This window comes from Bos grunniens, chromosome 12, assembly GCF_055505025.1.
Source record: "Bos grunniens cultivar Pamir isolate PY7600 chromosome 12, Bosgru_T2T1.0, whole genome shotgun sequence".
In the NCBI taxonomy this organism is placed as follows: domain Eukaryota; kingdom Metazoa; phylum Chordata; class Mammalia; order Artiodactyla; family Bovidae; genus Bos; species Bos grunniens.
Genome location: NC_141176.1, coordinates 805,995 through 833,654, shown reverse-complemented (window position 1 = coordinate 833,654; position 27,660 = coordinate 805,995). Strand labels below are relative to the sequence as shown.

The 27,660-nt window shown below is 38.5% G+C and overlaps 1 protein-coding gene across 1 annotated transcript; it reads right to left on the bottom strand.

Annotated features, from left to right (window-relative positions):
* Window positions 1-21,036: 21,036 nt before the first annotated feature.
* PCDH20 (protocadherin 20) lies at window positions 21,037-26,390 on the bottom strand. Its single transcript, XM_086328432.1, has 2 exons — window positions 26,157-26,390; window positions 21,037-25,144 (listed from the first exon to the last, which is right to left on the bottom strand). Exons 1-2 carry the CDS (start codon window positions 26,286-26,288, stop codon window positions 22,421-22,423), a joined length of 2,856 nt encoding a protein of 951 aa, XP_086184558.1. The 5' UTR covers window positions 26,289-26,390; the 3' UTR covers window positions 21,037-22,420.
* Window positions 26,391-27,660: the final 1,270 nt, after the last annotated feature.

Below are 27,660 nucleotides of genomic sequence, written 5' to 3'. Positions count from 1 at the left end.
GAAATGATCAGTTGTTATTTTAAAACTCCCTAGATTATTTCAATATGTAGACAAACTCAGTAGTCAATTATCCAATATCCTTTTTATCAATCTTTAATGTATAGGCAAATCAATTAAGAATTTTATTAAACACATATTCTAGTTCAATGGATCAGGGATAGGCCCTAGATTCTTCATGTCCAACAAGCAACCAGAAACTGCTACAGCTTCTGCTGTTAAACTGTATGCTAGCTAGTGAATATAGAAAGGCAACAACACATCACCTTATCAGGCATGTAAAGGCTCTGCAGCTAGCTGCCTGTCCTTTTCTGATTGGCAGTTATCTAGCTCATCAAGGATAGTGGAGGCACCATGTTCCACATCAACAAGGACCACCTAAACATAGAGAAGAGACTATTTAATGCCATACGTTTCTCTCACAACTTTGGGAGAACTCCCATCTCAACCCAAGTATGAGAAGGACTTCTAAGATGTGCACCTGGAAATGCTGATTTTGGGAAATACATTATGTTTGTGTCTGACTCTTTGGGACTTTATGGACTGTAGCCCACCAGTCTCCTCTGTCCATGGGAGTCTCCCAGGAAGCATACTGGAGTAGGTTGCCATGTTCTCCTCCAGGGGATCTTCCTGACTCAGGGATTGAACCTCCAGGTTCTTTACCACTAGCATCACTTGGGAAGCCCTAGACATATATTTAATCACAACCAAACCTCTAGGAAGATAAGAGGGAGCCAGACTTATCACTTCCATGTGAAATTCCAGTTTTGTAGCCTCTCCATATTGTAATGTGTTTCATAGGTGAATAACTTGACTAGAAATTATTCCACAACATAGTGAGTGATTAGACAAATGATGGGAAAGATGTTCTTTTTGTGAAAGTATAGTCAACAATATTTAGAAGTGAGATATCTAGCTCCATGAATGATAATCCCAATTTTTTTCTAAAATCTGTTCTAAATTATCACTTACAATTTCCTGTCTGTCCACCCCATTTCTTTATTAAATACATGAAAAAATAATTCTTGGAATATGCTTGATTTTATTTCCTTTATTCTGAATTTATTTAAATAAGTATCATTATTTACTTTGATTAGAACTTGTACAAAACCCTATACTTATTGAAAATGATTGACATACAAAGTGAAAGAGATACGTACATATTTGAGAAATAAATTTTTTTTTTTGCAAAATGAGGGGAAAATGATGGTATTTTAGCTTTTCAGTCACACAAGTTCTAATATAAATCCAAAACATTGACTATTATTGCAAAATAATATAATTTTGCCAGTGTAAATTATTTTCTATAATATGTATTTTCATATATATTTTCTTTTCATATATATATATTATTATACAGATTTGATTTTAGTTCATTTAGCAAGTTATCATTAAATGTATACTTAGCCCACATGCTTTGTAAAGAAAAATTAAATTATTGGGAAAGTTACCCAAAATAAAACAAATATTTTGTTATAATAGGTCAACTAAATTCCACCTTTAATAGATGTGTAAATTATTTTTCAGGATACTGTGATAGTATTTTAGCATTGCTTTAACAAACTGTCATAAAATTAGAAGTTTAAAATAAACCCATTTATTAAGTTATTGCAGCCAGATGTCAAGGTACAGAGTGACTCAGCTGGTTCCCTGCTTGGTGCTTTGAAATGCAGAAATCAAGGTATCAGTAGGTCTGTATTGCTTTCTGGAAGCTCTGTGAGTTAATTCACTTATAAGCTCATTCCTTGCTGACTATCAGGCTGGATATTTCTCTGTTTTAAAGTCCATAACATCAATTACATTTGTAAGATCCTTTTTGCCACATAATATAATGTGCTCATAGGTTCCTTGCATGAAGGTGTGTATAACTTTGGGGGGCCATTTTGCCTACCATTGTTGTTCAGTCACCAAGTCGTGTCCAACTCTTTGCAACTCCATGGACTGTAACACTCCAGGCATCCGTATCCCTCACTATCTCCCAGAGTTTGCCCAAGGTCATGTCCACTGAATCAGGGATGGCTACCAAACCATCTCATCCTCTGCCACTCTCTTCTCCTTTTGCCTTCAATCTTTCCCAGCATCAGGGTCTTTCCATTGAGTTGGCTTTTCACATCAGGTGGGCAAAATATTGGAGTTTCCTCACTGGCCCTTCCAATGAATATACAGGGTTTATTTCCTTTAGGATTTACTGGTTTGATCTTGTTGTGCAAGGGACTCTCAAGAGTCTTCTCTGGCACCACAGTTTTAAATCATGAATTCTTCAGCACTAAGCCTTCTTTATAGTTCACCGCTCATATCCTTACAGGACTACTGGAAAGTCCATAGCTTTGACTATATGTACCTTTGTTGGAAAAGTGATACTTTTGCTTTTCAGTACTCTATCTAGGTTGCCAAAGCCTTCCTTCCAAGAAGTAAACATCTAATATGATGGCAGTCACCATCCACAGTGATTTTGGAGCCCAAGAAGAGAAAAATTGTCACTGCTTCCACATTTCCCCCTTCTATTTGTCATGAAGTGTTGGGACTGGATGCTATGATCTTAGTTTTCTTAATGTTGTGTTTTAAGTGAGCTTTTTCCCTCTCCTCTCTCACCCTTATCAAGAGGCTCTTTAGTTCCTCTTTGCTTTCTGCCATTAGGGTAGTATCATCAGCATATCTGAGTTTGTTGTTATTTTTCCCAGCAATCTTGATACCATAGACAGATTAATCACTGGATTCTGATAATATTGAACTTTCCTTGTTAAAGATCAGTAGGATGATAGAGTAAGGAAAATAAGAGAAACTTGATGTTTTAAGATTCCTCCTGACTCCATGAGACAGACATTTTGTAAATTTTCATAGATATTTTATCTTTCTTTCCTGATATGTACATTCACTAGTAAGGTCTTTTAGAAATCATCTCTAATTGTGTGAGTTGACATTCCCCACCAAATGGTTTGATGCTGATTTGTCATAGCATGTCAAGCAGTACATCCTGAGTCAAGCATAAAACACAAAAAAGGAATCGATTTGATTTCCTGAAGTTACATTAAATCTCCCGTTTCAGAGAATCTTATAAGACAACTTATACTCAGTTATTCTTCACAGAAATCTGATTCAATTGCTAAATACATATGTAAATGAGATTGGGAAAATTATATGTTCTATATTGCTTTTTGTAGGAAAAAATTCTTTGTAGGAATACACTGGGAAATCGAACATATACAGGATAGTTGGCTGTGTTAAACTTGAATACTTAAATAATTCAATGTTAGTATTTTAAGGATAAACTAAATACCTGTTATTGTAACTTTTCTCCTTGCAGTGAGCATTAACTGCTGCTACTTACATGAAAATCTGTAAATCAAATGCAACTTTTTACAGTGAAATAATAATTGAAAAAATCATAAATGGAAATTTGTCCCAATATAAACCAATAGTGATTTGTGCACCTACTTTATAATTAGCATTGCCCTCATTCATCTGACTGAAAATTTTTGTGATTTTATAATTTAACTAGAAAAATGTGAAGGAAACTAGGTTCCAAATTTAATAAGACAGTGGGGTGAGGAAGAAAATTAGGTAGATGAGGTTTTTTGAAAGGAAAAAAAAAATTTAAGTTTTTAGATTTTAAAAAATAGTATTTGCCCATTTCACTCTAAAGTACAACACCTTTTTTTCTATGATCTTCTAGAATTAAGTTCTCTGGAGTATATATTTTTTTTCATAATGAGATGGAGGATTCAGAATATACATGCAGTAATTAATTGATGCTTTTGAACTGTGGTGTTGGAGAAGACTCTTGAGAGTCCCTTGGACTGCAAGGAGATCCAATACGCCAATTCTAAAGGAGATCAGCCCTGGGATTTCTTTGGAAGGAATGATGCTAAAGCTGAAACTACAGTACTTTAGCCACCTCATGCAAAGAGTTGACTCACTGGAAAAGACTCTGATGCTGGGAGGGATTGGGGGCAGGAGGAGAAGGGGACGACAGAGAATGAGATGGCTAGATGGCATCACTGACTTGATGGACATGAGTCTGAGTGAACTCTGGGAGTTGGTGATGAACAGGGAGGCTTGGTGTGCTGCGATTCATGGGATCGCAAAGAGTCGGACATGACTGAGTGACTGAACTGAACTGAACTGAACTGAATTTTTTTTTTTATATTAATGTTAAAATATCCTCCCATTGCACGTTACACCAGATCCCATAACTTTGAAAAATACCGTTGCATGTTATTATTTGAAAGATTTGCATAACAATTCCCAAAGTACACTTTACACTCCATTAAATCAAAACCTCACATTGCCAAGGAAGTACCCTAAGAAAGCTTATTAGCTCAAAACTATGAACTTGACGGAGAAGGCAATGGCACCCCACTCCAGTACTCTTGCCTGGAAAATCCTATGGATGGAGGAGCCTGGTAGGCTTCAGTCCATGGGGTCGCAAAGATTTGGACACGACAGAGCGACTTCACTTTCACTTTTCACTTTCATGCATTGGAGAAGGAAATGGCAACCCACTCCGGTGTTCTTGCCTGGAGAATCCCAGAGATGGCAGAGCCTGGTGGGCTGCCATCTATGGGGTCGCAAAGAGTCAGACACGACTGAAGCGACTTAGCAGACTTAGCAGCATGAATTTGAAATGATATATAAGTATATTTGCAAAACAGAAATCAGCTATCTTTGAAATATAGTGGCACAGTTACTACAGGCTACATATGTACATATGTAGTCAATGAATATCATGAAAGTGAAAGTGAAGGTAAAGTCGCTCAGTCGTGTTCGACTCTTTGCAACCCCATGGACTGTAACCTACCAGGCTTCTCCGTCCATGGGATTTTCCAGGCAAGAGTACTGGAGTGGGTTGCCATTTCCTTCTCCAGGAGATCTTCCCGACCCAGGGATTGAAGACCCGGGTTCGATCCTTGTGTCTTGCTTATCAGAGGTATTGGCTAATAGTGAATATGTTAAGTAAATAAATAGTTGATAATAGTTTTTATCTTTGGTAATGTGTTAGGATATTGTACCCAAAACCTTAAGGAGAAGGACAATAATCCAAACTTCTTTTGAGGTTGTCAAGTTTGTGATTTAGTTAGTTTCTACATTCAGTCATTCTGGGTTTACCTTCATTTACCTTACTGTATAAAAGCCTGGTCATCTTCATTTTCAAATTAATGGTATCTTCCATATTATATATATATATATATATATGTGTGTGTGTGTGTGTGTGTATAAATTTTGCATAAGTGAATATTTATTCCCATCTTATAAATCAAGTTTCTTCATTTTTCTGTAAGGCTCACACAATTTTCCTTGATTATTCTCACTTATTCTCTCATCTCCTCAAGTTTGTTTCCCTACTATTTTCCTGCAATTATTATTATATTCATCAAATAAACAATTTTGTAATCTTTTTAGTATTTTTCTCTTTATGAGGCATTTTTATTCTTGTTATTTAATCCTAAGGCATATCTGACTCATTCATGACCCCTTGGACTGTAGCACACCAGGCTCCTCTGTCCATGAAATTTCCTAGGGAAGAATATTGGAGTGGGTTGCCATTTCCTCCTCCAGGATATCTTCCCAACCCAGGGATTCATAGTTTCATGCTTCATTTCCTGCCTTGCAGGCAGATTCTTTACCACTGAGCCGCCAGGGAAAGGGAAAGGGAAAGTCGCTCAGTCAAGTCCAGTTCTTTGCAACCCCATGAACTATACAGTCCATGGAATTCTCCAGGCAAGAATTCTGGAGTGGGTAGTTCCCTTCTACAGGGAATCTTCCCAACCAAGGAATTGAACCCAGGTCTCCCACATTTCAGGCGAATTCTTTACCAGCTGAGCCACCAGGGAAGTAATTTTATGTTTAAATTTTATCTATATTTTTTCTACAAGTGTATGCAGGAAAGATATACAATTCTTATTAATTCATTTTAATGATTAGTTTTAATTGACTTCATTTTTAAATGCAGTTTTATCTCATAATATTTTTTAAATATTTTGCATATTGTCTTTTTAAGTATCACATTTTGGTTAACTTTCTAGAAAATGTAAAAATGTGTGTTTTAAGGAAAGATTTGAAGGAAAAGTAACTGCTGTTTTCAGTAAGATTTTGTATTTTTTTACATTCATGATTGTTGTTTTCTATTCTAATCCCCTCAATTGTGAGTTTTTTTCTTGATATTCTGTCTTAGTTTCTTCAACTGTAAAATGACGGGGTTGCACTAAATTATCATGTAAAATTCCATGTTCTGATAATTTATATCATGTTTCTGGCCCTCATGAGATTTCCAAATGAAAAAGGACATACAAAGTCACTGTGGAAACAAAGTCCATGGGCCTGTGAAACGAATAATTAGGATGAACATATTAGAGGATATTGAGCACACAGGCCTTCAATCTAAAACACTATCAAATTTATGGGTTATTTTCCTGTGTAATAAAAATAAGGATTGAATGAATTTGAAAGAAGAATGAGTGAAAAACTGCTAAGACAACCTTATAGCACACTTTTTAATACAAATAGCAATAATGATAGCTAATATTTGAGGGACATTTCATTTGTGTGAAATATTTTGCATAAATTAATTTATTTGATTTTCAAAATTACACTATGAAGTAGAATAAGTTAATAATTTCCACACAGATAAGCCCTAAGAGGGGCAAATTTGGAGAGGGCAAATGGCTTTTCTTAAAGCTAGGACTCCATACAATACTGTTCCCCACCCCCATCTATTATATAGATTTATTTAGACTGGGTTTGAAATTTCCACCAGTGGGTACTAGATACTACTTAATTCTTCAGTTACACAAGATAAACTGAAGCATAAAATATGTTAAATGACTTCTTTCATCCAAAAACGATGTTAAACTTGAAGATCTATATTTCTGACCCCAACTACCTCTTTCACCTGCTTGTATTTCCTGGATTTATTTAGAATTTCCTGCCACAGATATAGCATTTTTTCTTGATACTTCCACAACACTTGAAATTATACTTACATCTTACATTGTCCACTTGACATCTCATTGCCTTTTTCTTAAATTTCCAACATGATTCTTATGCATGTGGAGATAAATATTTATGTATGTTTATTTTTGGCTGTGCTGGGTCTTTGCCACTGTGCATGAGCTTTCTCTAGTTGCAGTAAGTGGGGCTACTTTCTGGTTGTGGTGCATGAGCTTCTCATTATGGTGACATCTCTCATGGTGAAGTACAGGCTCTAGGGTGCATGGGTTCAGTAGTTGTGGTACACCGGCTCAGATGCCCTGTGGCATGTAGGATCTTCTTGGACAAGGGATTGAGCCCATGTCTCCTGCATTGGCAGGAGGATTCTCAACCACTGGACCACTAGGGAAGTCCTCAAGTGGAGATTTTTGAAGCAACTATGAGCACAATATTGTAAATGTCTTGCATAAAATATTCTTGATGAAGTCAACCTCATGTTGGAATATCTACTACATGGGCACACAGTACTATTTGTACAATTGAATAGAACGGAGAGTTATGAGTATGAAATAAACTTAGTGAATTAGTTTCTTTATAATTCCATCTGCATCACAAAACCCAATATTAGAATGGGAGTTATGGCTACAGTGCTTTCATTGTTGATTTAATGTTTAGTATACAGGCTCTCTATTTGTAAAATAGGCTTGAAAGTAAATTATGAAAATTATAAACTTTATTATATATTACATGTGCATTAATTCTTATTAGTACCACAGTTCATCAGTTACAAATTACTATCTACTATGTTGTATATCAGAGAAGGCAATGGCACCCCACTCCAGTACTCTTGCCTGGAAAATCCCATGGACGGAGGAGCCTGGTAGGCTGCAGTCCGAGGGGTCACAAAGAGTCGGACACGACTGAGCGATTTCACTTTCACTTTTCACTTTCAAACATTGGAGAAGGAAATGGCAACCCACTCCAGTATTCTTGCCTTGAGAATCCCAGGGACGGGGGAGCCTGGTGGGCTTCCGTCTATGGGGTCACACAGAGTCGGACACGAATGTAGTGACTTAGCAGCAGCAGTATGTTGTATATCCTTTTTATATTGCCTAGTTAAGGCCATGTCTTTAACTTGTCACTACTCCTTCTAGCCAGTTTCCAGAGTCTTCTTCAATACAAGCTCCACACATGGGCAATGTGGTCTTTTCACAGAGCTAGAACAAATAATCTCACAATTTGTATAGAAATACAAAAAACCTCGAATAGCCAAAGCAATCTTCAGAAAGAAGAATGGAACTGGAGGAATCAACTTGCCTGACTTCAGGCTCTACTACAAAGCCACAGTCATCAAGACAGTATGGTACTGGCACAAAGACAGAAATATAGATCAATGGAACAAAATAGAAAGCCCAGAGATAAATCCATGCACCTATGGACACCTTATCTTTGACAAAGGAAGCAAGAATAAACAATGGATTAAAGACAATCTCTTTAACAAGTGGTGCTGGGAAAACTGGTCAACCACTTGTAAAAGAATGAAACTAGAACACTTTCTAACACCATACACAAAAATAAACTCAAAATGGATTAAAGATCTAAATGTAAAATCAGAAACTATAAAACTCCTAGAGGAGAACATAGGCTAAACACTCTCCAACATACATCACAGGAGGATCCTATATGACTCACCTCTGAGAATATTGGAAATAAAAACAAAAATAAACAAATGGGACCTAATTAAACTTAAAAGCTTCTGCACAACAAAGGAAACTATTAGCAAGGTGAAAAGACAGCCTTCAGAATGGGAGAAAATAATAGCAAATGAAGCAAAGGACAAACAACTAATCTCAAAAATACACAAGCAACTCCTACAGCTCTATTCCAGAAAAATAAATGACCCAATCAAAAAATGGGTAAAAGACCTAAACAGGCATTTCTCCAAAGAAGACATACAGATGGCTAACAAACACATGAAAAGATGCTCAACATCACTCATTATCAGAGAAATGCAAATCAAAACCACTATGAGGTACCATTTCACGCCAGTCAGAATGGCTGCGATCCAAAAGTCTACAAGCAATAAATGCTGGAGAGGGTGTGGAGAAAAGGGAACCTTCTTACACTGTTGGTGGGAATGCAAACTAGTACAGCCACTATGGAGAACAGTGTGGAGATTCCTTAAAAAACTGGAAATAGAACTGCCTTATGATCCAGCAATCCCACTGCTGGGCATACACACTGAGGAAACCGGAAGGGAAAGAGACACGTGTACCTGAATGTTCATTGCAGCACTGTTTATAATAGCCAGGACATGGAAGCAACCTAGATGCCCATCAGCAGATGAATGGATAAGAAAGCTGTGGTACATATACACAATGGAGTATTACTCAGCCATTAAAAAGAATACATTTGAATCAGTTCTAATGAGGTGGATGAAACTGGAGCCTATTATACAGAGTGAAGTAAGCCAGAAAGAAAAACACCAATACAGTATACTAACGCATATATATGGAATTTAGAAAGATGGTAACAATAACCCTGTATGCGAGACAGCAAAAGAGACATTGATGTCTAGAACAGTCTTTTGGACTCTGTAGGAGAGGGAGAGGGTGGGATGATTTGGGAGAATGGCATTGAAACATGTATAATATCATATATGAAACGAGTCGCCAATCCAGGTTCAATGCATGATACTGGATGCTTGAGGCTGGTGCACTGGGATGACCCAGAGGGATGGTACGGGGAGGGAGGAGGGAGGAGGGTTCAGGATGGGGAATACGTGTATACCTGTGGCAGATTCATGTTGATATATGGCAAAACCAATACAATATTGTAAAGTTAAATAAAAAATAAAAGCACACATTCCTTGGTCAAATCCTTAAATTCCTCATTACACCTAGGGGAAAATATCAACCTCCAGATATGGCACAAGTCTCTTTATTATTTGCAGTACTGTACACTTCCTTTTTTTAATATAAATATTTATTTTAATTGGAGGCTAATTACTTTACAATACTGTATTGGTTTTGCCATACATCAACATGAATCTGCCATGGGTGTACATGTGTTCCCCATCCTGAACCCCCCTCCCACCTTCCTCCCCATACCATTCCTCTGGGTCATCCTAGTGCACCAGCCCTGAGTATCCTGTATCATGCATTGAACCTGGACTGGCAATTCGTTTCACATATGATATTATACATGTTTCAATGACATTCTCCCAAATCATCCCACCCTTGCCCTCTCCCACTGAGTCCTATACATCTGTGTATCTTTTGCTGTCTCGCAGACAGGGTTATTGTTACCATCTTTCTAAATTCCATATATATGCGTTAGTATACTGTATTGGTGTTTTTATTTCTGACTTACTCCACTCTGCATAATAGGCTCCAGTTTCATCCACCTCATTAGAACTGATTCAAATGTATTCTTTTTTATGGCTGAGTAATACTCCATTGTGTATATGTACCACAGCTTTCTTATCCATTCGTCTGCTGATGGACATCTAGGTTTCTTCCATGTCCTGGCTATTATAAACAGTGCTGTGATGAACATTGGGATACATGTGTCTCCTTCAGTTCTGGTTTCCTCGGTGTGTATACCCAGTAGTGGGATTGCTGGGTTATAAGGCAGTTCTATTTCCAGCTTTTAAAGGAATCTCCACACTGTTCTCTGTAGTGGCTGAACTAGTTTGCATTCCCACCAACAGTGTAAGAAGGTTCCCTTTTCTCCACACCCTCTCCAGCATTTATTGCTTGTAGACTTTTGGATCGCAGCCATTCTGACTGGCGTGAAATGGTACCTCATAGTGGTTTTGATTTGCATTTCTCTGATAATGAGTGACGTTTAGCACCTTTTCATGTGTTTGTTAGCCTTCTGTATGTCTTCTTTGAAGAAATGTCTGTTTTGTTCTTTGACCCATTTTTTGATTGGGTCGTTTATATTTCTGAAATTAAGCTGCAGGAGTTGATTGTATATCCTTGAGCTTAATCCTTTGTCAGTTGCTTCATTTGCTATTATTTTCTCCCATTCTGAAGGCTGTCTTTTCACCTTGCTTATAGTTTCCTTTGTTGTGCAGAAGCTTTTAAGTTTAATTAGGTCCCATTTGTTTATTTTTGCTTTTATTTCCAATATTCTCGGAGATGGGTCATGGAGGATCCTGCTGTGATGTATGTCGGAGAGTGTTTTGCCTATGTTCTCCTCTAGGAGTTTTATAGTTTCTGGTCTTGTTTAGATCTTTAATCCATTTTGAGTTTATTTTTGTGTATGGTGTTAGAAAGTGTTCTAGTTTCATTCTTTTACAAGTGGTTGACCAGTTTTCCCAGCACCACTTGTTAAAGAGATTGTCTTTAATCCATTGTATATTCTTGCTTCCTTTGTCAAAGATAAGGTGTCCATAGGTGCATGGATTTATCTCTGGGCTTTCTATTTTGTTCCATTGATCTATATTCCTGTCTTTGTGCCAGTACCATACTGTCTTGATGACTGTGGCTTTGTAGTAGAGCCTGAAGTCAGGCAAGTTGATTCTTTCAGTTCCATTCTTCTTTCTCAAGATTGCTTTGGCTATTTCGAGGTTTTTTGTATTTCCATACAAACTGTGCAATTATTTGTTCTAGCTCTGTGAAAAATACCGTTGGTAGCTTGTTAGGGATTGCATTAAATCTATAGATTGCTTTGGGTACTATACTCATTTTCACTATATTGATTCTTCCAATCCATGAACACAGTATATTTCTCTACCTATTAGTGTCCTCTTTGATTTCTTTCACCAGTGTTTTATAGTTTTCTATATATAGATCTGTTGTTTCTTTAGGTAGATATATTCCTAAGTATTTTGTTCTTTTTGTTGCAGTGGTGAATGGAATTTTTTCCTTTATTTCTATTTTCTCATTATTAGTTTATAGGAATGCAAGGGATTTCTGTGTGTTGATTTTGTATTTTTCAACTTTACGCTATTCATTAATTAGCTCTAGTAGTTTTCTACTGGAGTCTTTAGGGTTTTCTGTGTAGAGGATCATGTCATCTGCAAACAGTGAGGGTTTTACTTCTTCTTTTCCAATTTTGATTCCTTTTATTTCTTTTTCTACTCTGATTGTTGTGGCCAAAACTTCCAAAACCATGTTGAATAGTAGTGGTGAAAGTGAGCACCCTTGTCTTGTTCCTGACTTTAAGGGAAATGCTTTCAGTTTTTCATCATTAAGGATAATGTTTGCTGTGGGTTTGTCATATATAGCTTTTATTATATTGAGGTATGTTCCTTCTATTCCTGCTTTCTGGAGATTTTTATTATAAATGGATGTTGAATTTTGTCAAAGGCTTTCTCTGCACATATTGAGATAATCATATGGGTTTTATTTTTCAATTTGTTAATGAGGTGTATTACATTGATTGATTTGCGGATATTGAAGAATCCTTGCATCCCTGGGATACAGCCCACTTGGTCATGATGTATGATCTTTTTAATGTGTTGTTGGGTTCTGATTGCTAGAATTTTGTTAAGGATTTTGGATCTATATTCATCAATGATATTAGCCTGTAATTTTATTTTTTTTTTTTTTGTGGCCTCTTTGTCAGGTTTTGGTATTAGGGTGATGGAGGCCTCATAGAATGAGTTTGGATGTTTACCTTCTTCTGAAATTTTCTAGAAGAGTTTGAGTAGGATAGGTGTTAGATCTTCTCTAAATATTTGGTAGAATTCAGCTGTGAGGCTGTCTAGACCTGGGCTTTTGTTTGCTGGAAGATTTCTGATTACAGTTTCAATTTCCCTGCTTGTGATGGGTCTGTTAAGATTTTCTATTTCTTCCTGGTCCAATTTTGGAAAGTTGTACTTTTCTAAGAATTTGTCCATTTCTTCCAAGCTGTCCATTTTATTGACATATAATTGCCTATAGTAGTCTCTTATGATCCTTTGTATTTCTGTGTTGTCTGTTGTGATATCTTCATTTTCATTTCTAACTTTATTGATTTGATTTTTCTCCTTTTGTTTCTTGATGAGTTTGGCTAATGGTTTGCCAATTTTATTTATCCTCTCAAAGAATCAGCTTTTGGCTTTGTTGATTTTTGCTATGGTCTCTTTTGTTTCCTTTGCATTTATTTCTGCCCTAATTTTTTAGATTTCTTTCCTTGTACTAATCCTGGGGTTCTTCATTTCTTCCTTTTCTAGTTGCTTTAGGTGTAGAGTTAGGTTATTTATTTGACTTTTTTCTTGAGGAATGCCTGTATTGCTATGAACTTTCCCCTTAGCACTGCTTTTACAGTGTCCGACAGGTTTTGGGTTGTTGTGTTTTCATTTTCATTCGTTTCTATGCATATTTTGATTTCTTTTTTGATTTCTTCTGTGATTTATTGGTTATTCAGTAGCATGTTGTTCAGCCTCCATATATTGGAATGTTAAATAGTTTTTCTCCTGTGATTGAGATCCAATCTTACTGCATTGTGGTCAGAAAAGATGCTTGGAAAGATTTCAATTGTTTTGAATCTACCAAGGCTAGATTTATGGCCCAGAATATGAATCTATCCTGGAGAAGATTCTGTGTGCACTTGAGAAAAAGGTGAAATTCATTGTTTTGGGGTGAAATATCCTATAGATATCAATTAGATCTAACTAGTCTATTGTTTCATTTAAAGTTTGTGTTTCCTTGTTAATTTTCTGTTTAGTTGATCTATCCATAGGTGTAATGGGGTCTTAAAGTCTCCCATTATTATTGTGTTATTGTTAATTTCCCCTTTCATACTTATTAGCATTTTTCTTACATATTGTGGTGCTTCTATGTTGGGTGCATATATATTTATAATTGTTATATCTTCCTTTTGGATTGATCCATTGATTATTATGTAGTGTCCTTCTTTGTCTCTTTCACAGCCTTTGTTTGACTGTGAAAGTTTATTTTATCTGATATGAGTATTGCTACTTCTGCTTTCTTTTGGTCTCTATTTGCATGGAATATCTTTTTCCAGCCCTTCACTTTCAATCTGTATGTGTCCCTTGTTTTGAGGTGGGTCTTTTGTAGACAACATATATAGGGGTCTTGTTTTTTTATCCATTCAGCCAGTCTTTTTCTTTTCATTGGGGCATTCAATGCATTTATATTTAAGATAATTATTGATAAGTATGATCCCGTTGCCATTTACTTTATTGTTTTGGGTTTGAGTTTATACACCCTTTTTGTATTTTCTGTCTAGAGAAGATTCTTTAGCATTTGTTGGATTGGTGGTGCTGAATTCTGGGTTTGAGTTTATACACCCTTTTTATGTTTCCTGTCTAGAGAAGATTCTTTAGCATTTGTTGGTTTGGTGGTGCTGAATTCTCTCAGCTTTTGCTTGTCTGTAAAGACTTTTATTTTCCTTCATATTTGAATGAGATCCTTGCTGGGTACAGTAATCTGGGCTGTAGGTTCTTTTCTTTCATCACTTTAAGTATGTTCTGCCTTCCCTCCTGGCCTGAAGAGTTTCTATTGAAAGATCAGCTGTTATCCTTATGGGAATTCCCTTGTGTGTTATTTGTTGTTTTTCCCTTGTTGCTTTTAATATTTGTTCTTTGTGTTTGATCTTTGTTAATTTGATTAATATGTGTCTTGGGGTGTTTTGCCTTGGGTTTATCCTGTTTGGGACTCTCTGGGTTTCTTGGACTTGTACACTTCTAAATTCATTGTTAATAGTATCTTTTAATCTCTTCATCCCTTCAACTGATAACAGTAATATTTGCTCCTCTTTAGTCACTGTTCAGAGAAAGCAATGGCACCCCAGTCCGGTACTCTTGCCTGGAAAATCCCATGGATGGAGGAGCCTGGTAGGCTGCAGTCCATGGGGTTGCTAAGAGTTGGACACGACTGAGTGACTTCACTTTCACTTTTCACTTTCATGCATTGGAGAAGAAAATGGCAACCCACTCCATTGTTCTTGCCTGGAGAATCCCAGGGACAGGGGAGCCTGGTAGGCTGACGTCTATGGGGTCACATAGAGTCGGACACGACTGAAGTGACTTAGCATAGCATAGCATAGTCACTGCTAGTTAGGGCCGGACAAAAACTTGGTCCACTTAAGAAGGGAATGACAAACACTTCAGTATTTTTGCCTTGAGGACCCCATGAAGAGTATGAAAAGGCAAAAAGATTTAACACTGAAAGACGACCTCCTACCCCCCAGGTCGGTGGATGTCCAATATACTTCTGAGAAAGAGTGGAGAAATAGGTACAGAAAGAATGAAGAGGCTGAGCCAAAGTGGAAACAACACCCAGCTGTGGTTGTATCTGTTGGTGAAAGTAAAGTCTGATGATAGAAAGAACAATATTGCATAGGAGCATGGAATGGTAAGTCCATGAATTGAAGTAAATTGGATGTGGTCAGACAGGAGATGGCAAGAGTAAACACTGACATTTTAGGAAACAGTGAACTAAAATGGATTGGAATGGGTGGATTTAATTCAGATGACCATTATAAATACTACTGTGGGCAGAATCCTTTAGAAGGAATGGAATAGCCATTGTGGTCAACAAAAGAGTCTGAAATGCAGTACTTGGTTGCAGTCTCAAAAATAACAGAATGATCTCTGTTTGTTTCCAAGGTAAATCATTCAATATCACAGCAATCCAAGTCTATGCTTCAACCACTAATGGCAAAGAAGCTCAAGTTGAAAAATTCTATGAATATCTACAAGACCTCCTAGAACTAAAAAGATGTCCTTTCTGTCATAGAGCACTGGAATGAAAAGTAGGAAATCAAGAGATACCTAGAATAATGAGCAAATTTGGCCTTGGAATACAAAATGAAGCAGGACAAACGCTAACAGAGTTTTGCCAATAGAATGCACTGTTCATAGCAAACACTCTCTTCCAACAACACAAGAGACGGCTCTACACAAGGACATCAACAGATGGTCAATACTGAAATTAGATGCATTAGATGGCACCTCACTCCAGTACTTTTGCCTGGAAAATCCCATGGACAGAGAAGCCTGGTAGGCGGCAGTCCATCGGGTCACGAAGAGTCAGACATGACTGACTGACTTCACTTTCACTTTTCACTTTCATGCATTGGAGAAGGAAATGGCAACCCACTCCAGTGTTCTTGCCTAGAGAATCCCAGGGATGGGGAACCTGGTGGGCTGCCGTCTATGGGGTTGCACAGAGTCAGACACAACTGAAGCAACTTAGCAGCAGTAGAAGCAGCAGCATATTCTTTGCAGCTGAAGATGAAGAAACTTGATACAGTCAGCAAAAACAAGAACTGAAGCTGACTGTGGTTCAAATCATTATTGCAAAATTAAGCTCCTTTTTCAGCTCTGTATTGCAAAATTCAGGCTCAAATTGAAGAAAGTAGGGAAAACCACTAGGTCACCAGGTATGCCATAAATCAAATCCCTTAAGATTATACAGTAGAGGTGACAAATTGATTCAAGGGATGAGAACTGATAGACAGAGTACCTGAAGAACTATGGGCAGAGGTTCATACCATTGTACAGAAGGTGGTGACTAAAACCATGTCCAATAAAAGGAAATGAAAGAAGGCAAAGCAGTTGTCTAAGGAGGGGTTAAAATAGCTGAGAAAGGAAGAGAAGCAAAAGGCAAAGTCGAAAGGAAAAGATATTCTCAACTGAATGCAGAGTTCCAAAGAATAGCAAGGAGAGATAAGAAAGCCTTTTCAAGTGAACAATTCAAAGAAATAGAGGAATAAAATAGAATGGGAAAAACTAGAGACTTTTTAAAAGAAAATTGAAGATGCCAAGGGAATGTTTCATGCAAAGATGGACACAATGAAGAATAAAAACTGCAAGGACCTAACAGAAGCATGAGAGGTTAAGAAAAGGTGGCAATGATAAACAGAAGAACTGTATGACCAGTTCTTAAGGACCCAGATAACCACGATGATGTGGTCACTCACCTAGAGGTAGCCATCCTGGAGTGTGAAGTTAAGTAGGCCTTAGGGGATCTTCCTGACCCAGGAATTGAACCTGGGTCTCCTGCACTGCAGGCAGATGCTTTGCCCTCTGAACCACCAGGGAAGCCTTAGGAAGCATTACTATGAACAAATTTAGTGTAGGTGATAGAATTCCAGCTGAGCTATTTCAAATCCCTAAAGATGACACTGTTAAAATGCTGCACTCATTACACCAGCAAATTTGAAAAACTCAGCATTGGCCACAAGACTAAAAAAGATCAGTTTCCATTCCAATCCCCCCAAAAAAGGAATGAAGCAACAGTTAGCACTTGACATGGAAAAACGGGCTGGTTCAAAATTGGGAAAAGAGTATGAAAGCCTGTATATTTTCACTCTGCTAATTTAACTTATATGCAATGTATATCATGTGATATGATGGACTGGGTGAATCACAAGGTGGAGGCAAGATTTCCAGGAAAAATATCAACAAACTCAGATGTGCAAATGATACAACTTTAATGGGAGAAAGTGAAGAGGTAAGAGAGGAGAGTTAAAAAGCTGGCTTAAAACTCAACATTCAAAAAATGAAGATCATGAAAACTCAACATTCAAAAAATGAAGATCATGGTATCAGGTCCTATCACCCTATGGCAAATAGATGGAGAAAATGTAGAAACAGTGTCAGATTTCATTTTCTTGGTCTCCAAAATCTATGCAGGTCATTACTGCAGCCGTGAAATTAAAAACAAAAACAAAAAACTCTTACTCCTTGGAAAAATGGATATGACAAACCTAGAGAGTGTGTTAAAAAGCAGAGACATCACTTTGCCAACAAAGGTCCATATAGTCAAAGCTATGATTTTTCCAGTAGGCATGTATGGATATGGGAATTGGACTATAAAGAAGACTGAGCACCGAAGAACTGGTGCTTTCAAACTGTGGTGCTGGAGAAGACTCTTGAGAGTCCTTTGGAAAGCAAGGAGATCAACCCTGAAGGAAATCAATTCTGAATATTCTTTGGAAGGATTGATGCTGACGCTGAAGCTCTAATACTTTGGCCACCTGATACGAAGAGCTGATGCACTGGAGAGACACTGATGTTGGGAAAGATTGAGGGCAAGAGGAGAAGGAGGCGACAGAGCATGAGATGGTTGGATGATGTCACTGACTCAGTGGACATGAATTTGAGCAAACTCTGAGAGATAGTGAAGGGCAAGTAAGTCTGGCATATTGCAGTTCATGAGGTTGCAAAGATTTGGACACGACTTAGTGACTGAACAACACCAACAAAAAGTCATAATGTGCTTACTAGGACATGTGTGATTTTCACATTATTTCTTCTTCCTCAAATACCCTTCTCTCTTCTGTCCAGTTTCCCCTGGCTAACTTCTCCTTTTAATACTCAGATTAGATATCATCTTCCTGAGAGTGTCCACTTTAGAAATAACCTCCTTCGGGAATCTTTCTCAGAGACTTCCCAAGATTGAGTTAGATCCTGTTCACTTGATATTCTGGGAACAGGCATTTATCCCATACAATGCTTTTGTTTTCAGATTGAAGTTTTTCTTGTTAGCCTTTCATGCCATTATCTAAAGTCATCAAGGGACTCTGTCTTGTTCTCAGTTAAGCCCATAATATTTAGAGTACCGAAATAAATATATATGATATGAATGACTGATTATTTTTTTAGTCATTGCAGTCTTCCTACTTCTTGACACCAGTGGGCTAAGCCTTAAAGTTCATTCAGTTTTGTTTTATGTCCTTAATGGAATACATTTCCAGTTTAGAATTTTATCAGAGGAAAAAGTACTAGTATTTTAAGAACAATTACCAACAATAACTGACATTTTAAAAATGATTATAGACTGTAGGTGTTCACACATATATTATCTGAAAATTATTCATGAACTTTTCTTATCAGAATTATAAATAATTAGAAAAAATTACAGTGGGTATTTTGCCCACGAATTACTTTTATTTTTAACTGATAGATTTTTCCTTTTTTGTTTCTATTTGCATAACTGTCAATCCTCTTCCTTTCAATAAATATTTGTTGACTACTCACACTCTAAAGTCACATTGCTGGGCAGAGTTTGTAAAAATCAGCAAAATGATATTTGGTAGCACTGACTGCTTTCTTACAGTGAGCAAATTTTCCTTAGAGTGAGGACAATGTTCAGGTATCTGTGTCCCTTGTCTGTGAGCTGAGACTGTCCAATGAGTTGAAGAGCTCCATATGCTCAACACTGTCCTTTCATTACTCTTTTCTTTTTTCTGCCACAGGTCAGCACCCCAGTTCTCTGTGCTGAGATAGATTAGAACTGGAGTCTCCATAAGCTCAGGAGAGGATTGTATTTTCCCTTTTTTGCAATTGTCAATTGAGATGTTCTAGAAGTATAAATTAGAATTCTCAAGATAGGTATTATTGCAGTCAAGTCCACTTTATGCACTGTCCCTAGTATTGCTTCCCAGATGGTGCTATTAGTAAAGAACATGTCTGCTAATGCAGGAGACATGAGAGATATGGGTTCCATCCCTAGGTTGAGAATATCCCCTGGAGAAGGAACCAGGATACCCAATCCAGTATTCATGCCTGAGAAATCCCATGGACAGAGGAGTCTGGCTACAGTCCATGGGGTCACACAGAGTTGGACATGACTGAAATGACTTAGCACACACAATATTGCTTCAGTGATGCTACTTTATAGGCAAGATTATGCCTGGTGTCTACATAAAACACATGTAAAGCACTCAAAAAGACAAAGGCTTTGGATTTTTAATACATGTATTCTACACAATTGTTTTAAAAGAAGAATTTCTTTTTCCTTTTCCTTTTAACTACCATTGATAGCATAACTTCCAAGAGAACCTTTTTTTTTTTTTTCTTTTAATAGGGTCAAGGCATCTAAACAGTCAAGTAATGCAAACTGTTTCCTCACTTGTAGCTGAAATTGCTTTGTTACTTTAAATTTCCCAATCCAAATTAATGAACAATTTTCTCTGTAGTATAAGAATGGATTTGGCAGTGCAAAGATCAGAGCAATCCTCTTCATTAAATTGGGCAAAGAAGACGCACTGGTCCTCAAACTGTTAAATGGATATTAGGGCTTTTAATGAATGGAACATTTATTTTTGTGCCAGCTCAACTAGCAACATTGACATGATTAGCATACATTTTGGCAGCCATTCTAGCACAAGGTGTTAGTAAAAAGGGGCTTTTATCTTTGAGCTTAATTTACTTTAATTTCCCTTGTTATAAATGTTTTTAGTGTGAATGAGATGTTTTTGTAAAGGAAATCCTGGCACAAGAAGTTATCAAAATATGTCCTTTTATTAATGTTAAAGGCATTTTTTAATGCTAGAGATGAAATCTGTATCCCCAAACACATGAACCTCTTCAAATTCAGAAGTGAGTAAAGTATTCTGCTATTTATACTGATAATTAAATCATTGCAATTATGGAGGGCTGTTTTTTTTTTTTTCTTTTAATGGTGCTACTTCTTTCACATGTAGTTCCTTTGTGTAAAAAATAGAAATAGATATAAAAATAACAGGTGGAGAATGATTTCCTCCATTACCCTATATTAATTACAAATGAAGTTTGGAGGGCTATATCAATTATGAATGAAAAGTTTGGGGAGCTAAATAATCTTAGTTTCTTAGCTCAGTTGGGTCTCAAACGAAAGGAATTTCCAATAAAAGTATATTTCCCTTTTGTAGCAAGCACTACTGTTTCATATCTTATTATCATACTTATTTAAATTGTCAAATTGAAAATAAGAAAATGAATTAATACATATTCAAAAGATCTTAATTTTTGTATTTAATTTTTTTTGCAACGTGTTTTTATTTTAAAATTGAAGTTTATAACAGAGTTAATAGAGAATATGAAATTAAAATGAGTGTTTATACTTGTTTCTAAGTCATAGTAAATAAATATGCATGTACACATGCATGGCTATAAATTTTCATATGAACTATCAAGTACATAACCACAGTCTTTGTCTATGATACACACACACACACAGACATATATATATGTCTATAATTACACATATGTTTAATAATTTACCCAATGTTTATTTAAGTAATAAATTAGTATAATGTAAACTTTAGCATAACATAATATTTAAAATTTACTCATATTTATATTTAAAAGCAGATGAATTCTATTAATGGGCACTTCAGTAAAACAACAAACCCATGTTCAAATATAAAATAGTAAAAATGAGAAAATTATGAAAATATATACCTTTAATTTGCAGATATATAAACACTTTTGGTACAGTACAGACACATGATGCCAAAAAGTAGAATGATCCAATTTAAGCTAATAAATTCTTTGTTTACACAGATAATTTTGCTATAGCTCTCATATAAAATAAAATTTCCAGCTCACACAATAAAGTGAGGGTGATCAATCACTGATAAACCAGCTTGCTTCACTGCAAAGCATTCAGTAAAAGCTAAATTATCAAAGAGGTCTGCTGCTGGGCTTACAAATAAACTCTTGGAACTAATCCAAAGCCAAAGAAAGGAAGCCAGAAATGGTAGCCAACAAACCTAAACAACAATAAAATGATAAGTATAACTTTCATAGAAAAGGTCCTGCTAAAACAACAGATAGTGTCCACCAGCTTCTAGAAAAATTTTAATAAGGTTTCTTTTTTTTTTATGTAACACATGAATTTAAGTATATAAGATCTAACACAAAGCCCAAATATAAAGTACTACTGACGAGTTGTGAAAGCATCAAAATGTCATAAATACCTATTAAGCAACTAAGGATTGAAACATATCTTTGCTTCTGGTTGTTTTTCTTGGACATAGCTTCTAGTTACATTTTCTTTAAGAAAGAATTTCCTGTATTAACAGTAAATGCAGTGGTAAAGCAAATAGAAAGCCACGAGAGTACACAGAAAGTGGATTATTCTTCAGCACATCAGATCTTTAACACATGGCAAAATATTTATCCTTGCTAAAAAAGAACTGTGCTTCTTCACAGATGCCTTCTTTTTCAAATTAAAGATGCCTTCTATTTCAAATTATACATGATGCATTTGTGAAGTAATAAACATTCTGTTTACAAATGCATTTATTTTCTTTTTAATCATATATTTAAGTAGGGTGAAATCCCATTTAATCTCATCTTTGTTTAATGTTAAAAACAATATATTTAAAATAGACTCTTTCATTAATTTCATGTACAACTGTCATGTACAATACCTTAAAATAGTTCCCTGCAAAGGAGCAGTTGAAGCCCTCTTGTGGTTAAAGGACTTTTTAGACAAAAAATGCAATGTACATTTTCTTACCTTATTCCTAGGTTTTAACAATCATCTGCTTGGTGTATGAAAGCTGCAAATCATGTCCAAGATTTTCTAAATAACAGCTCCATAGCTGTTAGTACCAATTTCATTTAAAAATTTCTGTACACATATTATAACTTCTGATTTTGAATTTAAAAACCTGTAAACAGCTATTTACAATATAGTACAAGTTATAAATTAGATGTCCTTCATTCGAACTGCCATCCACATTCTTGTTTTGGTGGTGAGAAATCCCCGAAATCAGTTGAAATATCTCTTCTATTCCACAGCAAAAAAAAAAAAAAAAATCAAATATTAGAAATATCCATTGGTTTCCTCTCTCTCATATGCAAGTCAATTTTTCCTTTTAATGAAGTTTGTACTTCCAAATTTTCATCCTCCCTATGGTGTTTCTTCTCTCTCCTTAAACAGATATATATGCCCATCCCTGTTAAGAATGTGATAGAACTCAAGCTTATTACAGATAGAGCTACTAATGTGGGCATACAGGACACGGATTCAGCTTTCCTATGAGTTGGTTCTATTGAAATCTGTGGTTCTTTCTCCTCTATGCTAATTTCTGGTTCCTTTCTTAGAAGATTCTCAATGTAGCTTTCATTACTGACAGTGTCATTGACAAATAGATTCACCATAACTGTGGAATGGAGAGGTTCTGGATAACCATGATCACTCACTTTCACCAATAAACGATGGAGCCCATAATCTGTCTGCAGCAATGCCTCTTCCAAAGTAATGTTGCCAGTTTTAGGGTCAATTCTAAAGGATTCGGGCCTAGGCCCTCTTCTCCCTATGATGCTATAGGCTATGACAGCATTCATGCCTGTGTCTTTGTCAACTGCATAGACCTCTGTAACTAGTGAGCCAGGGAGAGTAGAAGGCAACACCAACAAGTAAGACATGTTAGACTGAGGAAATAAAACAAGAGGCGGGTTGTCGTTAATGTCTAGAAGGAGAATTGTGATTTTTGCAGTAGAGGAGAGGGGAGGCGTACCACCATCAACGGCTTCAACCCACAAAGTGTAGGAGCTTTGCTGCTCTCTGTCCAAAGAGACTTTAGCTCTCAGCAGGCCCTTTCCAGTATCTATGACAAAAATATCACTCTGGTTCACCACGGAGAGAGCAACCCATCCGTTTTGCCCAGTATCGGCATCTGTGACACTAATTACTCCAATTTCACCGTATCCTGGAAAATTTTCTGGCACAAAGAAGCTGAAGTCCTTGTTGATGAACCTAGGGCTGTTGTCATTTTTATCCAACACTGTGATAACCACAGTAGCTACTGATTCTTGGGGTGGCTTCCCAGAGTCAACAGCTCTGACTGTGTACCTATACTTTTCTTTCTCCTCTCGATCCAGCTGAGTAGAAACTGTCAGAATTCCTGTGACACTGTCTAAGGAAAAATATGATGGAGCATCAGGTCCCAGAAAATATGAAACTTGGCCCCTCTCTCCACTGTCAGCATCTGTAGCATCTAGCTTAGTCAAAAAGGCATTGGGTGCATTATTTTCTTCAATGGTTAGTTCTACCAAGGGTTGAAGGAAAACAGGAGCATTATCATTGTCATCTAAAAGTTGCACTTTAATCATTTTTTTGACTTGAAATCCCTCAGAGTTCCAAGCTACTATGGCTATTTCATAGAATTGCTGTAGCTCATAATCCATAGGTTTTGTCGTTTCTAGAAGATACTCATTACTGTATGGTTTGTAGGGCAATAACCTAAATGGTCCTTCACCATCCAGATAGCAGTTGACCTTGTATTTACCTTCTGGATCTCTTATGGTAAAGAATGCAATTGGAGTGTTAACAGGTTCCAATTCTTTCAGGTAAATAATACCATCTATTTGATTTGCTATATAACGAGGGACGATTTCAGGTGGCCTGAAAATGACTTTGATAATAGTCACCAGGGCAGTGATCACAGCAGGGATGCAGCCTGGCCCATTAGCAAGGATGGTGAGCTTGTGTGTTTGCAGAACACTTCCTCCAATCTTACTGAAAAGTTTAATGACCCCGGTGTTTTCATTCAAATGGAATAAATCCTTGGATGCTTGTGGAACTTTCTGACTGTAAGAGTAGGTGATCTGAGCATTGTTTCCCAAGTCTCTGTCCACAGCCTGAACAGCTGCAATTGGTGTGCCCACAGTAGCATTCCCATACACAGTGATGTTGATTTGTGAGTCTGTGAAGAGTGGGCAATTGTCATTAATGTCACTTATTCCAATGGTGAGGGTGGCACTGCCTATCAGTGGTGGAGACCCACCATCCTCAGCTATGATGATGCTCACATACTGGTCCTGGGTCTCTCTGTCCAACAGTCCCATGACAATTAGATAGGGGGTGCGCTCCCCATTCTCATTCTCCTCCACGTCCAGGGTGAACATACGATGGTAGTCCAGCAACCGGTAGGTCTGAACACCATTAGTGCCCATATCTGGGTCCACTGCGGGATGCTCTATGGCCAGCCGGGTGTTTACAGGTGCATTTTCTGGGACCCAAACTGATATTTGGGAAATAGGGAACCGCGGGGCATTGTCATTGATGTCCCGGATAGCGATTTTTACCTTCACAAACCTAAAGTATTCCTGAGGCAGGACTAGGACATCCAGAAGCAAAAGACAAGAGTCAGCAGAAGGCGAAGAGGAGATGGAAATGCTGCCCCCCCAGGCAATCCCTCCGCCTCCTTCAAGACACAAGGCCTCCCGGTCGATCTCCTGGGCAGAAGTGTGTAGCTCCCCTGAGCGGTTGTCTAGGGTCACGTACTGGCCACTCAGCCCCTGGGAGGCCAGGCTGAAGGAGAGAGGAGGGTTCCTCTCGGCGACGCTGTGCTGAGGCGACTGAGACAGCAGGTCCTGCCCCCCTGCGCTGGGCAGCAGCCGCAGGTCCTCCGCCAGGCTGCCGATGAGCACCCCTGCCGGCAGCCCCTCGTTCAGGCTGTACAGAATCTCTGTGGCCCGGCTGTAACTCGCCAGACAGTTGAACGGTCCCACGAAGAGGAAGAACAGAAGCAGATGCTGAATGGGGCGGGGTGGGGGGCGAGGGAGTGGGGGGAGAGAAGGCTTGTTACATACACGCGGAATTGGAGTCAGAACGCGTGCCCCGGGCTTCTTCCGGCTCCATCCCCATTCTCAAAGGCAAAGGCTCCAGTCAAAACAGGGTTAAGAGGAAACTTGCTGCAAGGGAGAGATCTGCGCGGCAACGCTGTCTCCAAAACTTATTTTCTGTTTACTTTCTGCACCGCACCCCACCCACCCCGGCTCTCGCCCGGTTCCCCATCACCCTCACTCAGTAAAGGTTCAGAATCCCAAACCATCAAGCGCCCCGGGAAGTATGGTGGAGGGACTGTACCGCGCGGCAGGGTAGGTCACGGGGAGGGAGGGGGCTGGTAGTGGAGAGGACCGAGAAGTGGGCTCTTTATTTTTTCCCACTGAAATGTTTCTACAGCTAAGGTCCCAGGAACGCGAAATGTCTTACATCCCTTGCTATGAGACCGATAACAACAACAACCACAATAAAAACATAGACGCTCTAGCCCCTCGGACTCCCTACTCCACTAAATAAACCCTTTAGGTCTGAAGAATTGATCTTCGTTTTAACACGTACCTAAAATCAAATCGAAAAGATCTGAATTTCCACCCAATGATAAGCTCTCACTAATCCTCCTTCCTAGGTAAAGAGTAGCAAACGCGGAAAACGAAATGCAAAAACAATTCGTCAGTTGCAGTAGACAGTCAAAGCCAGATGCCGGCCAAAGAAACCCCTCTATCTTAAAGCCATATGAGCACACCCTAACCCCTTTCACCTCGTCTTCTGCCATTCGTGCTTCAGAAACTTCTTATTACCCAAGGACTTGCCTATTCCTTGCTAACATGAAGAGACATTATCCCAAACTCCCTTTCCCTCCCCTCAACCTTCCCGTGAAGTTTGGAATAAGGTAAAAAGATTTGAAAAACGTAAAGGAGTAGGAACGGCACCACGGTGCTGCACCCTGTCAGGGCCGCGGGACTCCTGGATCTCAACCCTTACCGGCAGGTTTCCGTGGCTGGCGCTGCTGCTAGGACGACTGAGACTCCCCATATCCGGGCGCGGGCGCCAGGTCGCCCGACTCCAGCTTACTGCCCCGGCCTGTGAGCCGCACGCATCCCCGCCGCCGCGCATTCCCCGGGAGGCTGCGGGCTGCGCGGTGGCGCAGGAGGGCGGCAGAGGACACTCCCTCTCTGGGCATGCAAATCGCGGGGGGAACTTCAGCCAATAGTCCCCGGCTTGTCAATCAAGGACAGCAGTTCCTGGAGGCCAGAAAGGCGTGGGGGCGCTGGGGCACGGTCGTGATTTCCTGCTCCGCACGTGGGCACGTCCAGACCCGGCCTGAGGAGCCGGAGCTGGGACTTGCCTCGGAAGACCGCGGCTAGGCTCTACCTGGTCCGGCTCCAGGAGCATGGCCCCGGCCTCTCTCCTCACAGCACCAGTCAGGACCCAAGTCCACAGGTTGAAAATGTGAGAGGGAAAATTAGATTAAATAAATAACTCTGCATTTATATCCGAATAGAGCATAGCGAGTAAATAAGTATGCATTCATATCCGAATGGAGAATAAGTATGCATTTATATCCGAATAGCAAGTCCGCGCTACAAAGCAACCATAGGCGCGATCCCCAAATGCCAGCTTTGCCACCAGTTCATCGGAGACTTGGATTCAGCAATATTTGCAAGGAGGAAGAAACCCCACTTTTTCTGCGGAGGGAAGGGATTTCAAGCTCTTTGTAAGGCGGTCTCAAGCTAAGAAGCAAATATGGGAACTCGGTGAACATTTCAATATGCTTTAATTTTGAAGCTTCGCTGTTGGTGGCTGTTGGTGGCGGCACTTTTCATGTCGTAGGCGCAAGCGTCCTTGGGTATCTGCCTTGTGGTTTTTAAGAGAGTCGCGGCTTCTGGCTAAGGTAAAGAGCCAAAGGGGAGGGTGGAAACTATTGCTTGGTAGCACAAGTGGTTCTACCTGCAAGCAATTTTACCATATTTCTCTAAGGAAAAGAGGTGTTTTTTGTTGTTGTTGTTTGTTTGTTTTTTGTTTTTTTACAGCGCACTTACTGAAGCCTGGGGCTTCCCGCATAGCTCAGTTGGTAAAGAATCTGCCTGCAATGCTGGAAATCTGGGTTCATTCCTAGGTTGGGAATATCCCCTAGAGGAGGAAATGGCAACCCACTCCAGTATTCTTGCCTGGAGAATCCTGTGGACAGAGGAGCCTGTCAGGCTATAGTCTATAAGGTCGTCGCAAGAGTTGGACATGACTGTCTTTCTTCCTTTTCTTTACTGAAGTCTAGGCTTTTTAGAAATAAAGGCTACTTCAGGTTATTTTTTTTTTTTTTTTTTCTTGGAATGCTTACTGGGAAAGGAATACTGCAGGAGTGTGGTGCAAAATGCCTGGATAGACCCTTTGACTCTGGCACTAGACATATGACAAAATTCTAATTTATACAATCAGGGCTGTATGTATCTTAATACACTGAGAAACCACAGTGTATTAAATCTGTGAA

Coding starts and splice junctions, on each gene's coding strand:
- PCDH20 (XM_086328432.1), bottom strand. CDS start 26,288: ATGCGCGGCGGCGGGGATGCGTGCGGCTCACAGGCCGGGGCAGTAAGC. Junction 25,145..26,156: donor CCAGCCACGGAAACCTGCCG/GTAAGGGTTGAG, acceptor CGCCCCATTCAG/CATCTGCTTCTGTTCTTCCT.